General features: G+C 45.9%; 1 protein-coding gene across 18 annotated transcripts in view; it reads right to left on the bottom strand.

The window, feature by feature from the left end:
• Positions 1–22,687, bottom strand: part of SLO2 (slowpoke 2) — a 591,490-nt gene that overhangs the window by 484,667 nt on the left and 84,136 nt on the right. The window contains exon 1 of one of the 18 annotated variants that reach the window (XM_069323252.1): positions 8,788–9,109. The exons of the other annotated variants lie outside the window; for them this stretch is intronic. Within the exon in view, the coding sequence (XP_069179353.1) occupies positions 8,788–8,921 (134 nt within the window). The 5' untranslated portion in view covers positions 8,922–9,109. Of the gene's footprint in view, positions 1–8,787; positions 9,110–22,687 lie in introns of those variants that run through there. 18 annotated transcript variants of the gene reach the window in all.

The following is a 22,687-nucleotide window of genomic DNA, read 5'->3' as shown; positions in this document are numbered from 1 at the left end:
AAAGCTGTCCTAGCGCACAATACTAGAGCTGCGACTGAGAATGATAACTCAAAGCTAACATTAAACTTTACGCAAAACGCAAAGCTAACATCAATAAACTTTACAATAATGACAGTTGCTAATTAAACCCAGTTTTACCCAGTTAAAAACCCGTTATTGACAGGAATATGTGGAAATAGGGATGACTCGATGGAAAGGTTTAACACCTCTGTCAAATACAACAAATGCAGTAATACCTTGTGAAATACAAGGAAATACAGTTATACCTTCAGTAAAACTACATAGACATGTAGTAAAGATTACATGAAGAGCATGCCCTCAGTATATACTTCAGAGAGAGCATGCCCTCAGTATATACTTCAGAGAGAGCATGCCCTCAGTATATACTTCAGAGAGAGCATGCCCTCAGTATATACTTCAGAGAGAACATTTCTCTCGATATATTCCAGAAATTACATATGGCTTTCATCTTTTTTTATTTTATAATTGACAAAACTGGTATATATAACTTGTCACGGGTTTGCCTGTCAAAGGTTTACCAGATACACAGTCTAGCATGTCAAAGGTTTACCAGAGACACAGTCTAGCATGTCAAAGGTTTACCAGATACACAGTCTAGCCTGTTAAAGGTTTACCAGATACAGTATTCCCTGTCAAAGATTTACCAGATAAAAAGTCTTGCCTGTCACAAGTTTACCTGTTAATTATCTTCTTACACAGGTACACTGTATTTAAAAATACAATTTAAAGACAGCTTGACACTCACGCTTAATGGGAAAGTAGTTAGGAATGACCCCAGAGAGAGAGAGATTGGGTAGTTTGGCTAGATTTAAGACGCTTCAGGCTAGGCCAAAACCGGTTTAAATTTGACGTTTGTGAGATGGTAGGAAGCGGCCGAGGGCCGAGTAAGAGGCCGGGCCGAAACCCACTCCCGCTCGGCCTGCAGATCAATAATGGATCCTGCTGGGTCCGCCTTGTCCCGTCAGGAATCCTGCCTTAAACTGCCGCGGTGATGCTAATTGTCTTGAGGTAGTTGGGCGGTGTTGCACAGGCGGCGTGAGGCGGTGCACGCGAGACTGTGCACGCGAGTGAGTGTGCACGCAAAGGTATAAACACGATGATAGGAAAACAAATGACTGTCGAATGTGAGTTGAGTAAATGTAGATAATTGTGATTTGGGTTAAGAAGTGTACCCCCCCCCCCCTTCACCGTGTGCCCTTATCCTAACCTGCCAGAGGACCCGAAACAGAAAACGGGACATTATATCAATATTACTGTGCTAGGATAGTTAAAGCGGCCCACAGGGACTGTCAAAATGATCTAAAACAACCTTAGCTATATTTTAGATCATTTTAGATCATTCTAAGATATATCTTAGACCTTTCGAAGCAGAATCGTAGAGATTGGCACATGAATTCACTCATCAGGAGCCGGTCGGCCGAGCGGACAGCACGCTGGACTTATAATCCTGTGGTCCCGGGTTCGATCCCGGGCGCCGGGGAGAAACAATGGGCAGAGTTTCTTTCACCCTATGCCCCTGTTACCTAGCAGTAAAATAGGTACCTGGGTGTTAGTCAACTGTCACGGGCTGCTTCCTGGGGGTGAAGGCCTGGTCGAGGACCGGGCCGCGGGGACACTAAAGCCCCGAAATCATCTCAAGATAACCTCAAGATAACCATTCGTCATCTTTCTGTACCTGTGAGCGAAACTATGTGACAGACCACATACCTCGAGTGATCAGTTAGTCTCCGCGGCAACATATTTAATGCTCAAATTCACATCAAATTGGAAAACCACTTTGAGTGTTGAACTTGAGATGTGTGAAGAGTTGATGTGTTATTACACCGGGTCCCTTGGTCCTGTTATTATGTGGCATGTGTGTATGTGTCTCCATGTGGCAGTGTGGGACACATAGCCACTCTACATGTGACAGAGTGGGGACACATAGCCACTCTCCATGTGACAGAGTGGGGACACATAGTCACTCTCCATGTGAGAAAGTGGGGACACATAGTCACTCTCCATGTGACAAAGTGGGGATACATAGCCACTCTACACGTGACAAAGTGGGGATACATAGTCACTCTCCATGTGACAAAGTCGGGACACATAGCCACTCTACATGTGAGAAAGTGGGGACACATAGCCACTCTACATGTGACAAAGTGGGGATACATAGCCACTCTACATGTGACAAAGTAGGGACACATAGCCACTCTACACGTGACAAAGTGGGGACACATAGTCACTCTCCATGTGAGAAAGTGGGGACACATAGTCACTCTACATGTGACAGAGTGGGGACACATAGCCACTCTCCATGTGAGAAAGTGGGGATACATAGTCACTCTCCATGTGACAAAGTGGGGACACATAGCCACTCTACATGTGAGAAAGTGGGGACTCATAGCCACTCTACATGTGACAGAGTGGGGACACATAGCCACTCTACATGTGACAAAGTAGGGACACATAGCCACTCTACACGTGACAAAGTGGGGACACATAGTCACTCTCCATGTGAGAAAGTGGGGACACATAGTCACTCTACATGTGAGAAAGTGGGGACACATAGCCACTCTACATGTGACAGAGTGGGGACACATAGCCACTCTACATGTGACAAAGTAGGGACACATAGCCACTCTACACGTGACAAAGTGGGGACACATAGTCACTCTCCATGTGAGAAAGTGGGGACACATAGTCACTCTACATGTGACAGAGTGGGGACACATAGCCACTCTACACGTGACAAAGTGGGGACACATAGCCACTCTACACGTGACAAAGTGGGGACACATAGTCACTCTACATGTGACAGAGTGGGGATACATAGTCACTCTCCATGTGACAAAGTGGGGACACATAGCCACTCTACATGTGAGAAAGTGGGGACACATAGCCACTCTACATGTGACAGAGTGGGGACACATAGCCACTCTACATGTGACAAAGTAGGGACACATAGCCACTCTACACGTGACAAAGTGGGGACACATAGTCACTCTCCATGTGAGAAAGTGGGGACACATAGTCACTCTACATGTGACAGAGTGGGGACACATAGCCACTCTACACGTGACAAAGTGGGGACACATAGTCACTCTACATGTGACAGAGTGGGGACACATAGCCACTCTCCATGTGACAAAGTGGGGACACATAACCACTCTACATGTGACAGAGTGGGGACACATAGCCACTCTACACGTGACAAAGTGGGGACACATAGCCACTCTCCATGTGGCAGAGTGGGGACACATAGCCACTTTACACGTGACAAAGTAGGGACACATAGCCACTCTACACGTGACAAAGTAGGGACACATAGCCACTCTACATGTGACAGAGTGGGGACACATAGCCACTCTACACGTGACAAAGTAGGGACACATAGCCACTCTCCATGTGACAAAGTGGGGATACATAGCCACTCTACATGTGACAAAGTAGGGACACATAGCCACTCTCCATGTGACAGAGTGGGGACACATAGCCACTTTACACGTGACAAAGTAGGGACACATAGCCACTCTACACGTGACAAAGTGGGGACACATAGCCACTCTCCATGTGGCAGAGTGGGGACACATAGCCACTTTACACGTGACAAAGTAGGGACACATAGCCACTCTACACGTGACAAAGTAGGGACACATAGCCACTCTACATGTGACAGAGTGGGGACACATAGCCACTCTACACGTGACAAAGTAGGGACACATAGCCACTCTCCATGTGACAAAGTGGGGATACATAGCCACTCTACATGTGACAAAGTAGGGACACATAGCCACTCTCCATGTGACAGAGTGGGGACACATAGCCACTTTACACGTGACAAAGTAGGGACACATAGCCACTCTACACGTGACAAAGTAGGGACACATAACCACTCTACATGTGACAGAGTGGGGACACATAGCCACTCTCCATGTGACAAAGTGGGGACACATAGCCACTCTCCATGTGACAAAGTGGGGACACATAGCCACTCTCCATGTGACAAAGTGGGGACACATAGCCACTCTCCATGTGACAAAGTGGGGACACATAGCCACTTTTCATGTGCTACAGTGCAGAAGAGCCGCTCTTCACTCGACATATGGGAGTGTTGTGTCACGCGATATAACTCACAGACTTACTCTCTGTGTGTATAGTCTATCTGTCCCTCTATTGTCAGATAGACTGTCCCTTAGAGTCTATCTACCCCTCTAGTGTCCAGATAGACTGCCCCTTAAAGTCTACCCCTCTAGTGTCCAGATAGACTGTCCTTTAGAGTCTATCTGTCCCTCTAGTGTCCAGATAGACTGTCCCTTAGAGTCAATCTGCCCCTCTAGTGTCCAGATAGACTGCCCTAAAAGTCTATCTGCCCCTCTAGTGTCCAGATAGACTGTCCTTTAGAGTCTATCTGCCCCTCTAGTGTCCAGATAGACAGCCCCAAAGTCTATCTGCCCCTCTAGTGTCCAGATAGACTGCCTCAAAGTCTATCTGCCCCTCTAGTGTCAAGATAGACAGCCCCAAAGTCTTTCTGCCCCTCTAGTGTCCAGATAGACAGCCCCAAAGTCTATTTGCCCTTCTAGTATCCAGATAGACTGCCCTAAAAGTCTATCTGCCCCTCTAGTGTCCAGATAGACTGTCCCTTAGTCTAGCTGCCCCTCTAGTGTCTAGATAGACAGCCCCAAAGTCTATCTACCCCTCTAGTGTCCAGATAGACTGCCCCAAAGTCTATCTACCCCTCTAGTGTCCAGAAAGACTGTGGCTAAGGTCGATCAAGCCCAAAGGTGTGGCAAAGAAAGCTCCATCAAGTCTTCCAACTTGAAAAACATCAATTTTCCCCAAAGCACTCAAGAAAAAAGTTGTATAAGTTGAATATATCCATAAATTGGGTCATGATATCTTGAAGGATATCATATTTTCCTCACCAGGAGCCGAGACACATAGCTGAGACACTGAGTGAGAGATACATGTTGTTGTTGTTAAAAGATTCGCTACCTGGAACAAAGTTCCAAGTAGCACGGGCTATGGTGATCCCGTCGAGTGATACATACCCTTATCTGCCTCCCTGGCTACCACAGCTTACCTGAAGAACAAGAAAATACATCGTAAGAATAACACCAAATTATGATTTGATTTTTGTAAATTTAAAGAACATATTTATTCTTTAAAGAGCACAATGCTGATATCTTGGATGCTGCCAAGATTGGGATGATGCCAAGATTGGAATGTTACCAAGATTGGGATGCTCCCAAGATTGGGATGATGCCAAGATTGGGATGCTGCCAAGATTGGGATGCTGCCAAGATTGGGATGCTGCCAAGATTGGGATGCTGCCAAGATTGGGATGCTGCCAAGATTGGGATGCTGCCAAGATTGGGATGCTGCCAAGATTGGGATGCTGCCAAGATTGGGATGCTGCCAAGATTGGGATGCTGCCAAGATTGGGATGTTCCCAAGATTGGGATGCGGCCAAGATTGGGATAATCCTTCATTAAACACACTAAACAGCTCACACCAATCACCCAAACACTTTCAAACAGGGAAAAGCACTTGAGTCTCATATAAGCGAATTATATAATAGTTTAAGTTTTAAGATAACATAAAAGATATCTTTAGTTTTCCTCAAGAAAGTTAAGGGCAATCAGGAGAAAGAACTAAGCTATTAACACCAAGTAGGACTTGCAAGGGATATAAGGATAAGGATTTGGGATGGGAAGGAGGGAAAGGAATGGTACCCAACCATTTGGACAGTCGGGGATTGAACTCAGACAGGGGGGGGGGCAAGAGAAATAGCAATCTACATGAGGAACATTCAAACAATGAACATTGTACCGAGTTTGAAAACGTCTTTACGAAGCTCGGGTTTCTGGTAAGAGGCTTGGCTCTGTCTTCCACCTCAGACCATATTGGGGATACAGTGAAGGTTTCTTGTAATGTTTAACAATGGCAGATCTTGGTAGATCATGTGGCAGTTATTAATAACTGGGAGAGAGAGAGAGAGAGAGAGAGAGAGAGAGAGAGAGAGAGAGAGAGAGAGAGAGAGAGAGAGAGAGAGAGAGAGAGAGAGAGAGAGAGAGAGAGAGAGAGTGAGAGAGTGAGAGAATATATACCTCACTTACAGACGATGAGTCACAGTAACGTGGCTGAAGATATGATGACCAGACCACACACTAGAAAGTGAAGGGACGACGACGCTTCGGTCCGTCCTGGACCAGAATCGACTTGAGAATGGTCCAGGACGGACCGAAACGTCGTCGTCCCTTCACCTTTTAGTGTGTGGTCTGGTCAACATACTTGGGATAAGGTGTTTTTGGTGTCCAAATATAGATTATATGTTGTCTTTCAGGACCACATACTGACCTGCCACTGGCCTCCAGGACCACATACTGGCCTCCAGGACCACATACTGACCTCCAGGACCACATACTGACCTCCAGGGATCACATACTGACCTCTGGGACCACATACTGACCTCCAGGACCACATACTGACCTCCAGGACCACATACTGACCTGCCACTGGCCTCCAGGACCACATACTGACCTCTGGGACCACATACTGACCTCCAGGGATCACATACTGACCTCCAGGGATCACATACTGACCTCCAGGGATCACATACTGTCCTCCAAGGATCACATACTGACCTCCAGGACCACATACTGACCTCCAGGACCACATACTGACCTCTGGGACCACATACTGACCTCCAGGGATCACATACTGACCTCCAGGGATCACATACTGACCTCCAGGGATCACATACTGACCTCCAGGGACCACATACTGACCTCCAGGGATCACATACTGACCTCCAGGGATCACATACTGACCTCCAGGGATCACATACTGACCTCCAGGACCACATACTGACCTCCAGGACCACATACTGACCTCTGGGACCACATACTGACCTCCAGGACCACATACTGACCTCTGGGACCACATACTGACCTCTGGGATCACATACTGACCTCTGGGACCACATACTGACCTCCAGGGATCACATACTGACCTCTGGGACCACATAATGACCTCTGGGACCACATACTGACCTCCAGGGATCACATACTGACCTCCAGGACCACATACTGACCTCCAGGACCACATACTGACCTCCAGGACCACATACTGAACTCTGGGACCACATAATGACCTCCAGGACCACATACTGACCTCCATGGATCACATACTGACCTCTGGGACCACATAATGACCTCTGGGACCACATACTGACCTCCAGGGATCACATACTGACCTCCAGGGATCCCATACTGACCTCCAGGACCACATACTGACCTCTGGGACCACATACCGACCTCTGGGACCACATACTGACCTCCAGGACCACATACTGACCTCCAGGGATCACATACTGACCTCTGAGACCACATAATGACCTCTGGGACCACATACTGACCTCCAGGGATCACATACTGACCTCCAGGGATCACATACTGACCTCTGGGACCACATAATGACCTCTGGGACCACATACTGACCTCCAGGGATCACATACTGACCTCCAGGACCACATACTGACCTCCAGGGATCACATACTGACCTCCAGGACCACATACTGACCTCTGGGACCACATACTGACCTCCAGGACCACATACTGACCTCCAGGGATCACATACTGACCTCTGCGACCACATAATGACCTCTGGGACCACATACTGACCTCCAGGGATCACATACTGACCTCCAGGGATCACATACTGACCTCTGGGACCACATACTGACCTCTGGGACCACATACTGACTTCCAGGACCACATACCGACCTCTGGGACCACATACTGACCTCCAGGGATCACATACTGACCTCTGGGACCACATACTGACCTCTGGGACCACATACTGACCTCTGGGACCACATACTGACCTCCAGGGATCACATACTGACCTCCAGGACCACATACTGACCTCCAGGGATCACATACTGACCTCCAGGGATCACATACTGACCTCCAGGGATCACATACTGACCTCTGGGATCACATACTGACCTCTGGGACCACATACTGACCTCCAGGACCACATACTGACCTCTGGGACCACATACTGACCTCCAGGACCACATACTGACCTCCAGGGATCACATACTGACCTCTGGGACCACATAATGACCTCTGGGACCACATACTGACCTCCAGGGATCACATACTGACCTCTGGGACCACATAATGACCTCTAGGACCACATACTGACCTCCAGGACCACATACTGACCTCCAGGGATCACATACTGACCTCTGGGACCCCATACTTACCTCCAGGACCACATACTGACCTCCAGGACCACATACTGACCTCCAGGGATCACATACTGTCCTCCAGGACCACATACTGACCTCCAGGGATCACATACTGACCTCCAGGGATCACATACTGACCTCCAGGGACCACATACTGACCTCCAGGACCACATACTGACCTCCAGGGACCACATACTGACCTCCAGGGATCACATACTGTCCTCCAGGACCACATACTGACCTCCAGGACCACATACTGACCTCCAGGGACCACATACTGACATCCAGGATCACAAACTGACCTCTGGGACCCCATACTGACCTCCAGGGATCACATACTGACCTCTGGGACCACATACTGACCTCTGGGACCACATACTGACCTCTGGGACCACATACTGACCTCCAGGACCACATACTGACCTCCAGGGATCACATACTGACCTCCAGGACCACATACTGACCTCTGGGACCACATACTGACCTCTGGGACCACATACTGACCTCTGGGACCACATACTGACCTATCACTGGAGTCGATCCTGTAGCTATGGAACGATGAACGAGAACCCCAAGCAGAGAGAGACGCCCTCATCCGTGGACGGATGTCCCTGATATCCTTGACTTCTATGACTTCTTGAGAGTCACTCAGGGTCATCTTGCCCGTGTCACCTGGATGATGACTCCCGTGTCACCTGGGTGATGACTCCCGTGTCACCTGGGTGATGACTCCCGTGTCACCTGGGTGATGACTCCCGTGTCACCTGGGTGATGACTCCCGTGTCGTCTAGGTGATGACTCCCGTGTCACCTGGATGATGACTCCCGTGTCACCTGGATGATGACTCCCGTGTCACCTGGATGATGACTCCCGTGTCACCTGGGTGATGACTCCCGTGTCGTCTAGGTGATGACTCCCGTGTCACCTGGATGATGACTCCCGTGTCACCTGGATGATGACTCCCGTGTCACCTGGATGATGACTCCCGTGTCACCTGGATGATGACTCCCGTGTCACCTGGATGATGACTCCCGTGTCACCTGACTCAGTAACACTGGTCCAACATCACTCAGCCAGTATCAGAGGATTACTCAGCGTCGCCTCCTGCTTGATAATACTACACATTGCCAACACAAACAGTCACGTTGGTCCAGGGCGTGCACGGGGCGAGTCACAACAGCCTGGTTGTTCATGAGCCTTTATTAATTCTCAACGTTCCACCCACTCATTACCGCCACAGTGAACAGGTCAATCAGTCACACTATTTGTATATATATCAATTTTCAATACAATATAATACATATGTATAATACAATATACATTCACATTGTATTTATATCTAGTGTCTTTGTACTGAAAAACAGAAGCGTTTGGGTTTTATAATTATTGTGTTTGTCGGTTCAGGTCTAACAGTGATACATTTTACAATGAGGATGTAATTATCTTCAATGGGAATTATCCAACTATCGTCTCTGGGAATTATCTATCGTCCCAGGTAATTATCCAACTATCGTCTCTGGGAATTATCCAACTATTGTCTCTGGGAATTATCCAACTATCGTACCTGGGAATTATCTATCGTCCCAGGTAATTATCCAACTATCGTCTCTGGTAATTATCCAACTATTGTCTCTGGGAATTATCCAACTATCGTACCTGGGAATTATCTATCGTCCCAGGTAATTATCCAACTATCGTCTCTGGTAATTATCCAACTATCGTCTCTGGTAATTATCCAACTATTGTCTCTGGGAATTATCCAACTATCGTACCTGGGAATTATCTATCGTCCCAGGTAATTATCCAACTATCGTTCCTGGGAATTATCCAACTATCCTCCCTGGGAATTATCCAACTATCGGCTCTGAGAATTATCCAGCTATCGTCTCTGGGAATTATCCAACTATCGGCTCTTGGAATTATCCAACTATCGTCTCTGGGAATTATCCAACTATCGTACCTGGGAATTATCCAACTACCGTCTCTGGGAATTATCCAACTATCGCCCCTGGGAATTATCCAACTATCGTTCCTGGGAATTATCCAACTATCGGCTCTGGTAATTATCCAACTATCGGCTCTGAGAATTATCCAACTATCGGCTCTGAGAATTATCCAGCTATCGGCTCTGAGAATTATCCTGCTATCGGCTCTGGGAATTATCCAACTATCGGCTCTGAGAATTATCCAACTATCGTCCCAGGTAATTATCCAACTATCGGCTCTGGGAATTATCTATCATCTCTGGGAATTATCCAGTTATCGTACTTGGGATAAGCCAATTTGTTTATACTATATTGCACTCTATAAGGATTATTTTTAATTCACCATCAATGTCACCATCACAGTACACCACCATCACCATCTCACTATCACCAGCGAGTACCTATCCACCACTCAAGGAAGGGTCACTTTCACAGTTTTCCACCAGCCTATTCCCTGGAATGGGGAATGGGGAGTACCTATGGGGAAATGGGGAAATGGGCTGTACGTATAGGGAATGGGTAAATGGGCTCTACGTATAGGGAATGGGTAAATGGGCTCTACGTATAGGGAATGGGTAAATGGCCTGTACGTATAGGGAATGGGTAAATGGGCTGTACGTATAGAGAATGGGTAAATGGGCTGTACGTATAGAGAATGGGTAAATGGGCTGTACGTATAGGGAATGGGTAAATGGGCTGTACGTATAGAGAATGGGTAAATGGACTATACGTATAGGGAATGGGGAATGAGCGACAGTACCTATAAGCCCTACTCTGTGGTCCATCACTACGTATCAGTGGAAACTTTCTTGGGTCTGTTAATATGTTGATATAACGAGGATTATATAACACAGTACATTATCAAGTGTCCCCTCGCATATACCAGACCTTTGGTATGCTCACACTTCCAGCCCAAACACTTGGGCTGGACGGTAGAGCGACGGTCTCGCATCATGCAGGTCGGCGTTCAATCCCCCGAGACCGTCCACAAGTGGTTGGGCACCATTCCTTTCCCACCGTCCCATCCCAAATCCTTATCCTGACCCCTTCCCAGTGCTGTATAGTCTACCACGTTCTACCAGGCCATAGTATACATGGAATACAGGGTATACATAGTCTCAGATCTACCAGACCCAAGAGAGGTTATCTTGAGATGATTTCGGGGCTTTAGAGTCCCCGAGGCCCGGTCCTCGACCAGGCCTCCACCCCCAGGAAGCAGCCCGTGACAGCTGACTAACACCCAGGTACCTATTTTACTGCTAGGTAACAGGGGCATAGGGTGAAAGAAACTCTGCCCCATTGTTTCTCGCCGGCGCCTGGGATCGAACCCGGAACCACAGGATCGCAAGTCCAGCGTGCTGTCCACTCGGCTCCCGGGGGGGGAGGAGGGTGCAGTGTTGCACCGCCAAGATATGGTGAAGACAGTGCCATCACCATCCATGAGAGCTTCGTACCATTAATATAAGAGCCGTCAGGGCTGGTGTATAGAATGGGCTAAGCGAGCCGGATGAGTATAATATTATATATAATACCCCTATAATATTATCCCATAATGGTGAGACAATATTATAGAGGCAACGTGATGGTGTATGACGGTTTAATAGTGTATAGTGTATTATTGCTGAGGCACAGTAGTGGAGAAGTGGATGGTGTATAGTGTACTGTTGAAAGAGAGGAACTATTACACATAAGGTTGTGTGTAGTGGACGGTGAAATAGTGAAAGGGGGGCGGTGGTATAGTGAAGGGGGGGGGCGGCGGTATAGTGTAAGGGGGCGGCGTAACACTTAAGCAACTTAGAGCTGTTGAAACGATCGTATGGAATAGCACTTTCTGAACGATGTCAAATAACGAGCCAGTCCTTACGGCAAGTCCTTTACCTTACCAGGGAGCCGGTCGGCAGAGCGGACAGCACGCTGGACTTGTGATCCTGTGGTCCTGGGTTCGATCCCAGGCGCCGGCGAGAAACAATGGGCAGAGTTTTTTTTCATCCTATGCCCCTGTTACCTAGCAGTAAAATAGGTACCTGGGTGTTAGTCAGCTGTCACGGGCTGCTTCCTGGGGGTGGAGGCTTGGTCGAGGACCGGGCCGCGGGGACACTAAAGCCCCGAAATCATCTCAAGATAACCTCAAGATAACCACCCTATGCCCCTGTTACCTAGCAGTAAAATAGGTACCTGGGTGTTAGTCAGCTGTCACGGGCTGCTTCCTGGGGGTGAAGGCCTGGTCGAGGACCGGGCCGCGGCGACACTAAAGCCCCGAAATCATCTCAAGATAACCTCAAGATAACCATAAACCATCAGAGCTCAATGTACATATTTCGAGTTGCAAATTACGAATTGTTATACTGAAAATATGCAAATTAGTGAAAACAGCGAAGGGTCACATTGTACCCAAATCTCCCCTACAGTTTTCTAAATATAGGAAATATTGGAATTTTTACTCATGAACGTTATTTTTTAATCGAATTCTGGCTCAATACACATATTTACAGTTTAAAATTACGAATTTTTATACTGAAAATATGCCAATTAAATCAGGCGATGAGTCACAATAACGGGGCTGAAGTATGTTGACCAGACCACACACTAGAAGGTGAAGGGACGACGACGTTTCGGTCCGTCCTGGACCATTCTCAAGTCGACTTGAGAGAATGGTCCAGGACGGACCGAAACGTCGTCGTCCCTTCACATTCTAGTGTGTTACAATCGACTTGAGAATGGTCCAGCACGGACCGAAACGTCGTCGTCCCTTCACATTCTAGTGTGTTACAATCGACTTGAGAATGGTCCAGGACGGACCGAAACGTCGTCGTCCCTTCACATTCTAGTGTGTTACAATCGACTTGAGAATGGTCCAGGACGGACCGAAACGTCGTCGTCCCTTCACATTCTAGTGTGTTACAATCGACTTGAGAATGGTCCAGGACGGACCGAAACGTCGTCGTCCCTTCACATTCTAGTGTGTTACAATCGACTTGAGAATGGTCCAGGACGGACCGAAACGTCGTCGTCCCTTCACATTCTAGTGTGTTACAATCGACTTGAGAATGGTCCAGGACGGACCGAAACGTCGTCGTCCCTTCACCTTCTAGTGTGTTACAAGCGACTTGAGAATGGTCCAGGACGGACCGAAACGTCGTCGTCCCTTCACCTTCTAGTGTGTTACAAGCGACTTGAGAATGGTCCAGGACGGACCGAAACGTCGTCGTCCCTTCACATTCTAGTGTGTTACAATCGACTTGAGAATGGTCCAGCACGGACCGAAACGTCGTCGTCCCTTCACATTCTAGTGTGTTACAATCGACTTGAGAATGGTCCAGCACGGACCGAAACGTCGTCGTCCCTTCACATTCTAGTGTGTTACAATCGACTTGAGAATGGTCCAGGACGGACCGAAACGTCGTCGTCCCTTCACATTCTAGTGTGTTACAATCGACTTGAGAATGGTCCAGGACGGACCGAAACGTCGTCGTCCCTTCACATTCTAGTGTGTTACAATCGACTTGAGAATGGTCCAGGACGGACCGAAACGTCGTCGTCCCTTCACATTCTAGTGTGTTACAATCGACTTGAGAATGGTCCAGGACGGACCGAAACGTCGTCGTCCCTTCACATTCTAGTGTGTTACAATCGACTTGAGAATGGTCCAGGACGGACCGAAACGTCGTCGTCCCTTCACCTTCTAGTGTGTTACAAGCGACTTGAGAATGGTCCAGGACGGACCGAAACGTCGTCGTCCCTTCACCTTCTAGTGTGTTACAAGCGACTTGAGAATGGTCCAGGACGGACCGAAACGTCGTCGTCCCTTCACATTCTAGTGTGTTACAATCGACTTGAGAATGGTCCAGGACGGACCGAAACGTCGTCGTCCCTTCACCTTCTAGTGTGTTACAATCGACTTGAGAATGGTCCAGGACGGACCGAAACGTCGTCGTCCCTTCACCTTCTAGTGTGTTACAAGCGACTTGAGAATGGTCCAGGACGGACCGAAACGTCGTCGTCCCTTCACATTCTAGTGTGTTACAATCGACTTGAGAATGGTCCAGGACGGACCGAAACGTCGTCGTCCCTTCACATTCTAGTGTGTTACAAGCGACTTGAGAATGGTCCAGGACGGACCGAAACGTCGTCGTCCCTTCACCTTCTAGTGTGTTACAAGCGACTTGAGAATGGTCCAGGACGGACCGAAACGTCGTCGTCCCTTCACATTCTAGTGTGTTACAATCGACTTGAGAATGGTCCAGGACGGACCGAAACGTCGTCGTCCCTTCACCTTCTAGTGTGTTACAATCGACTTGAGAATGGTCCAGGACGGACCGAAACGTCGTCGTCCCTTCACCTTCTAGTGTGTTACAAGCGACTTGAGAATGGTCCAGGACGGACCGAAACGTCGTCGTCCCTTCACATTCTAGTGTGTTACAATCGACTTGAGAATGGTCCAGGACGGACCGAAACGTCGTCGTCCCTTCACATTCTAGTGTGTTACAATCGACTTGAGAATGGTCCAGGACGGACCGAAACGTCGTCGTCCCTTCACCTTCTAGTGTGTTACAAGCGACTTGAGAATGGTCCAGGACGGACCAAAACGTCGTCGTCCCTTCACATTCTAGTGTGTTACAATCGACTTGAGAATGGTCCAGGACGGACCGAAACGTCGTCGTCCCTTCACATTCTAGTGTGTTACAAGCGACTTGAGAATGGTCCAGGACGGACGGAAACGTCGTCGTCCCTTAACATTCTAGTGTGTTACAATCGACTTGAGAATGGTCCAGGACGGACCGAAACGTCGTCGTCCCTTCACCTTCTAGTGTGTTACAAGCGACTTGAGAATGGTCCAGGACGGACCGAAACGTCGTCGTCCCTTCACCTTCTAGTGTGTTACAAGCGACTTGAGAATGGTCCAGGACGGACCGAAACGTCGTCGTCCCTTCACATTCTAGTGTGTTACAATCGACTTGAGAATGGTCCAGGACGGACCGAAACGTCGTCGTCCCTTCACCTTCTAGTGTGTTACAAGCGACTTGAGAATGGTCCAGGACGGACCGAAACGTCGTCGTCCCTTCACATTCTAGTGTGTTACAAGCGACTTGAGAATGGTCCAGGACGGACCGAAACGTCGTCGTCCCTTCACCTTCTAGTGTGTTACAAGCGACTTGAGAATGGTCCAGGACGGACCGAAACGTCGTCGTCCCTTCACCTTCTAGTGTGTTACAAGCGACTTGAGAATGGTCCAGGACGGACCGAAACGTCGTCGTCCCTTCACCTTCTAGTGTGTTACAAGCGACTTGAGAATGGTCCAGGACGGACCGAAACGTCGTCGTCCCTTCACCTTCTAGTGTGTTACAAGCGACTTGAGAATGGTCCAGGACGGACCGAAACGTCGTCGTCCCTTCACCTTCTAGTGTGTGTGGTCTGGTCAAAATACCAATTACTGATAACGGAATTGGGTCACAATAGAGAGCACATATAAAAATAAAATACTCACCAGTCAAAATTTTTTAAATTATCTGAAATTATTATTGATAATTCTCATGTCAGAACTATAGACTTTTCTTTGATGCTAAAACAAATGACTTTTCAATAATATTGATTTAAACGTCCAGCAAAATACCAAATTAAAAGTTGATGTTATCTTTGTGTTATCAATCAATGCTTACGCTCTAAAGGCGAGATATCACAGACATATCAATCCGATAGAATCTTTAGAAGAACCTCATGATATCACTGCTCGATAGCAGTCTGAAGATGTCATAAAATATTATTATAATATTAATTAATTGAACTGTTCACCATTGACGTAATTTTACCATTGAACTCTCTACCATTGACGTAATATTACCATTCAGCTCTTTACCATTGACGTAATTTTACCATTGAACTCTCTACCATTGACGTAATTTTACCAATGAACTCTCTACCATTGACGTAATATTATCATTGAACTGTTCACCATTGACGTAATATTATCATTGAACTGTTCACCATTGACGTAATTAGATGAGTATTGTTATGAATATAAAATAAACATTAAACTAATGGCTTAAAAAAACAGGCCTAGCTGCAGCCCGGATGTCCAGTGTAAAGAGATCCACGACTGTACAGAGACAACGAGGTACATGTGCCATCCTGTCATGTAAGTTTATGACTTGCAATATGTAAGTCTTTTTTATATACCGAGTATTGTGTATTAGAGCTACATATTAACACAACCAGTATAGATATCTTTTCAAAATAGAATGTGTAAGTGTGGAGTGTGTGTATTCACCTAGTTGTATTCACCTAATTGTGCTTGCGGGGGTTGAGCTTCGGTTCTTTGGTCCCGCCTCTCAACCATCAATCAACTGGTGTACAGGTTCCTGAGCCTACTGGCCTCTATCATATCTACACTTGAAGCTGTGTATGGAGTCAGCCTCCACCACGTGTGTGTGTGTGTGTGTGTGTGTGTGTGTGTGTGTGTGTGTGTGTGTGTGTGTGTGTGTGTGTGTGTGTGTGTGTGTATGTCTGTGTGTGAGAAGGGGGCGTGCATCTGTCATATATATATATATATATATATATATATATATATATATATATATATATATATATATATATATATATATATATATATATATATATATATATATTATGCCACAGAGAGAAACCAATCAGATACGCGATGCGAGAGTTGGATTTGAAGAAGTCTTCAGGGCTAGTTAAACACAGTGCTGCCTAAAGTGGCCTTCTGGCACCCTTTGGTGCCCAAATGGTGTTGGTGGGGGTGTGGGTGGGGGTGTGGGTGGGGGGAGTGGTTACACGACAGCACTGTACTAGCACGCTCCCTCCTGGATCCTTGTCCTGTTGATGTGTCAAGTTCGCTTTCTCTTAAGATTAAATAAAGCTGGTGTCCTCACTCATTCCTGTGTGATGTTCACCTCTAATGGGCAGGTGTGGGTAGGTGTATATATGCGTGGCACTGTAATAGGCAGGTGTGTATAGCAGGGCAGGTATATATATATATGTCACATTGCTCTCTGGAACTGCACCAGCGATGAGCGAGAGCCGTCCGCCTCACACACACACACAGTCAACACTGAACCTCGTCTGCACCACCACCACCATCCCCCCCCCCACCCACCCACCACCCACTACTACCCCCCCCCCCCTCCATGATACAAGGTCATTCCCATCCATCGAACCCTCGTTCATGACTCGGGTAAAGCCCAGATTCCCCCGAAAGTCCCATCACGCTGCTCCAAGAGCCCACACAATCGCCCTCAGGAGACGGAACAGGAATATCACTATCACTACATACCACCATTCATCTTCCTGCTCGGGTAGAGGTCGTGACCTTGGTTCTTGCTTGACCTACGACCTATCTTCTTTAATGCGGAATTATTTCTAAACGGGGGGGTTGGTGGGGGGGGGGGTTAATCGCATATGATGCGCATATGATCATATTAGGTCATACTGTCCGGTCTAGTGCCTTATATTAGGATATATTCTCCTGGTTAGTGCCTTATATTAGGATATACTGTCCTACCTAGTGCCTTATATTAGGTCATACTGTCCACCCTAGTGCCTTATATTAGGTCATACTGTCCACCCTAGTGCCTCATATTAGGATATACTGTCCACCCTAGTGCCTTATATTAGGTCATACTGTCCACCCTAGTGCCTCATATTAGGATATACTGTCCACCCTAGTGCCTTATATTAGGATATACTGTCCACCCTAGTGCCTTATATTAGGATATACTGTCCACCCTAGTGCCTTATATTAGGATATACTGTCCACCCTAGTGCCTCATATTAGGATATACTGTCCACCCTAGTGCCTTATATTAGGATATACTGTCCACCCTAGTGCCTTATAATAGGATATACTGTCCACCCTAGTGCCTTATATTAGGATATACTGTCCACCCTAGTGCCTTATATTAGGATATACTGTCCACCCCAGTGCCTTATATTAGGATATACTGTCCACCCTAGTGCCTCATATTAGGATATACTGTCCACCCTAGTGCCTTATATTAGGTCATACTGTCCACCCTAGTGCCTTATATTAGGATATACTGTCCACCCTAGTGCCTCATATTAGGATATACTGTCCCCCCTAGTGCCTTATATTAGGATATACTGTCCACCATAGTGCCTTATATTAGGATATACTGTCCACCCTAGTGCCTCATATTAGGATATACTGTCCACCCTAGTGCCTCATATTAGGATATACTGTCCACCCTAGTGCCTCATATTAGGATATACTGTCCACCCTAGTGCCTCATATTAGGATATACTGTCCACCCTAGTGCCTCATATTAGGATATACTGTCCACCATAGTGCCTTATATTAGGATATACTGTCCACCCTAGTGCCTCATATTAGGATATACTGTCCACCCTAGTGCCTCATATTAGGATATACTGTCCACCCTAGTGCCTCATATTAGGATATACTGTCCACCCTAGTGCCTCATATTAGGATATACTGTCCACCCTAGTGCCTCATATTAGGATATACTGTCCACCCTAGTGCCTCATATTAGGATATACTGTCCACCATAGTGCCTTATATTAGGATATACTGTCCACCCTAGTGCCTCATATTAGGATATACTGTCCACCATAGTGCCTCATATTAGGATATACTGTCCACCCTAGTGCCTCATATTAGGATATACTGTCCACCCTAGTGCCTTATATCACCTCATACATTCATACCTCGCGCCTCACACATTCACCAATTGTAAATAAGTTTCCCCGACTGTAAACAAATCCAGAGGACTGTAAATAAATATACCCAGCTGACATCCCGGCCTTGTTTACACCTGGGCGCGTCACCTGTAAACACAATGTTGTTTGTTGGGGCTTTGGTCCAACTCTATGACGTAATCACACCCCAGAAGTGACTCGAACCCATACTGCCAGGAGGAACGCAACTGGTATCTACAGGATGCCTTAATTCGCTTGACCATCACGACCGGACAAAAGGTTGAAATAGTGGGGAAGTGGTTCAAATAGATTCGGCTATCACTTCCTTTTGTCCGGTCGTGATGGTTAGGGATTAAGGCGTCCTGTAGATGCCAGTTGCGTTGCTCCTGGCAGTATGGGTTCGAGTCACTTCTGGGGTGTGAGTTTTCATTCGCATATAGTCCTGGGGACCATTCAGGCTTGTTCGCATATATATATATATATATATATATATATATATATATATATATATATATATATATATATATATATATATATTATTAAATATGACCGAAAAAGTAAGATTAATAATTCTAACACGAATTTTCTCAATCTTTCGTACATTACGCTTCACTGTTGGAGGTAAATCAAAAATCAATTCTCCAAAATTCATTTTTATTTCTAGTCTGACGCGACACGGGCGCGTTTCGTAAAACTTATTACATTTTCAAAGACTTTAGTTCACAAATACACAACTGAATAGAACTTACGTATCTCCGATTTTATATCTACATTTGAGTGAGGTGGAAGGGGTGATGTGGCATTAACACAAGACAGAACAAAATGTGGTATTAATAGGGTATTAATTTCATCAACACAAGACAGAACAAGAGTATTAATAGGGTATTAATTTCATCAACACAAGACAGAACACGAAACAATGGATATTGAATAGAAGTGTTTGTAGAAAGCCTATTGGTCCATATTTCTTGATGCTTCTATATTGGAGCGGAGTCTTGAGGTGGGTAGAATATAGTTGTGCAATAATTGGCTGTTGATTGCTGGTGTTGACTTCTTGATGTGTAGTGCCTCGCAAACGTCAAGCCGCCTGCTATCGCTGTATCTATCGATGATTTCTGTGTTGTTTACTAGGATTTCTCTGGCGATGGTTTGGTTATGGGAAGAGATTATATGTTCCTTAATGGAGCCCTATTGCTTATGCATCGTTAAACGCCTAGAAAGAGATGTTGTTGTCTTGCCTATATACTGGGTTGCCCACTTGGGGACTGTAAGCTCCAAAATGCCCACTTGGGGACTGTAAGCTCCAAAAAACCTAGTATATAGGCAAGACAACAACATCTCTTTCTAGGCGTTTAACGATGCATAAGCAACAGGGCTCCATTAAGGAACATATAATCTCTTCCCATAACCAAACCATCGCCAGAGAAATCCTAGTAAACAACACAGAAATCATCGATAGATACAGCGATAGCAGGCGGCTTGACGTTTGCGAGGCACTACACATCAAGAAGTCAACACCAGCAATCAACAGCCAATTATTGCACAACTATATTCTACCCACCTCAAGACTCCGCTCCAATATAGAAGCATCAAGAAATATGGACCAATAGGCTTTCTACAAACACTTCTATTCAATATCCATTGTTTCGTGTTCTGTCTTGTGTTGATGAAATTAATACCCTATTAATACCCTTGTTCTGTCTTGTGTTGATGAAATTAATACCCTATTAATACCACATTTTGTTCTGTCTTGTGTTAATGCCACATCACCCCTTCCACCTCACTCAAATGTAGATATAAAATCGGAGATACGTAAGTTCTATTCAGTTGTGTATTTGTGAACTAAAGTCTTTGAAAATGTAATAAGTTTTACGAAACGCGCCCGTGTCGCGTCAGACTAGAAATAAAAATGAATTTTGGAGAATTGATTTTTGATTTACCTCCAACAGTGAAGCGTAATGTACGAAAGATTGAGAAAATTCGTGTTAGAATTATTAATCTTACTTTTTCGGTCATATTTAATAATATATGTCTACAGGAAAGACTGCTACCAAAATATACTAATATATATATATATATATATATATATATATATATATATATATATATATATATATATATATATATATATATATATATATATATATATATATATATATAAACAAAAAAACATTTTGTGAAAAGAAAAGACAAACCTTAGAGATACTTAGGTTTTAAATCATAAAATAATTAACTTTGCTGTAAAAAAAATTCAAACATTAAAATCGCTGTAATCCAGCGTTAAATAAATGCCAAGACACCGATTACTGAACTCGGCTGTAACTCGATCACAATACAGCAAAAGGTTCACGGATACAGTCTCGGAAGTGTCCAGGTTCCTAGGGTCAGATTCACGAAGTAGTTACGCAAGCACTTACGAACCTGTCCATCTTTTCTCAATCTTTGGCGGCTTTGTTTACAATTATTAAACAGTTAATGAGCTCCGAAGCACCAGGAGGCTGTTTATAACAATAACAACAGTTGATTAGCAAGTTTTCATGCTTGTAAACTGTTTAATAAATGTAACCAAAGCCGTCAAAGATTGAGGAAAGATGTACACGTTCGTAAGTACTTGAGTAACTGCTTCGTGAATCTGGCCCCAGGTTCGTAAGTGCTTGCGTAACTGCTTCGTGAATCTGGCCCCAAGTTCGTATGTACTTGCGTAACTGCTTCGTGAATCTGGCCCCAGGTTCGTAAGTACTTGCGTAACTGCTTCGTGAATCTGGCCCCAGGTTCGTAAGTACTTGCGTAACTGCTTCGTGAATCTGTACCTCTTGTATTCATCACGGCGGATGAGTTACACATTTACAATCGCTTCGACGGCATCTATATCAAAGAACAATCTTAACCTTGGCTTAAGACCGCCTTCGTAGCGCTTCGGAGCTCGTAACTGCTCAGTACACTCATCTTAAGCTGCCCTGAAGGAGATACGAGGTACGGACGTCGTAAGTAGACACGCAAGTTGTTGTAAATACAGCCTCAGATTAGCTAAGCATCCCAGGCAACCAGTCTTTAGGATTTATTCTCATCTCGTGAAGTCTGATTGGAGCAAATTTCCCTGGAATGATTTCCAGCATACAACGCTGGAAATGATTGGTAGTGACTCTGCAGATGTGGCTGAGAGAGAGAGAGAGAGAGAGAGAGAGAGAGAGAGAGAGAGAGAGAGAGAGAGAGAGAGAGAGAGAGAGAGAGAGAGAGAGAGAGAGAGAGAGATTTCACCTACTTGTGCTTGCGAGGGTTGAGCTCTGCTCTTTCGGCCCGCCTGTCAACTGTCAATCAACTGTTACTAACTACAAATTTTCTTGACACACACACATACACACACACACACACACACACACACACACACACACACACACACACACACACACACACACACACACACACACACACACACACACACTTTTAAAACTAGGTATGATAGGGAAATGGGACAGGAGTCATTGCTGTAAACAACCGATAGCTGGAAAGGCGGGATCCAAGAGTCAATGATCGATCCTGCAAGCACAAATAGGTGAGTACAAATAGGTGAGTACGCACACTTACACACACACACACACACACACACACACACACACACACACACACACACACACACACACACACACACACACACACACACACACACACACACACACACACACCCTGCCATATCTCTGGGTACGGGCGGCGCCATGGACTCCACAATTTTTTGTAAGATAATTCT

This window comes from Procambarus clarkii, chromosome 12, assembly GCF_040958095.1.
Source record: "Procambarus clarkii isolate CNS0578487 chromosome 12, FALCON_Pclarkii_2.0, whole genome shotgun sequence".
Classification (NCBI taxonomy): Eukaryota; Metazoa; Arthropoda; class Malacostraca; order Decapoda; family Cambaridae; genus Procambarus; species Procambarus clarkii.
This window is presented reverse-complemented; position numbering and strand designations above follow the sequence as displayed.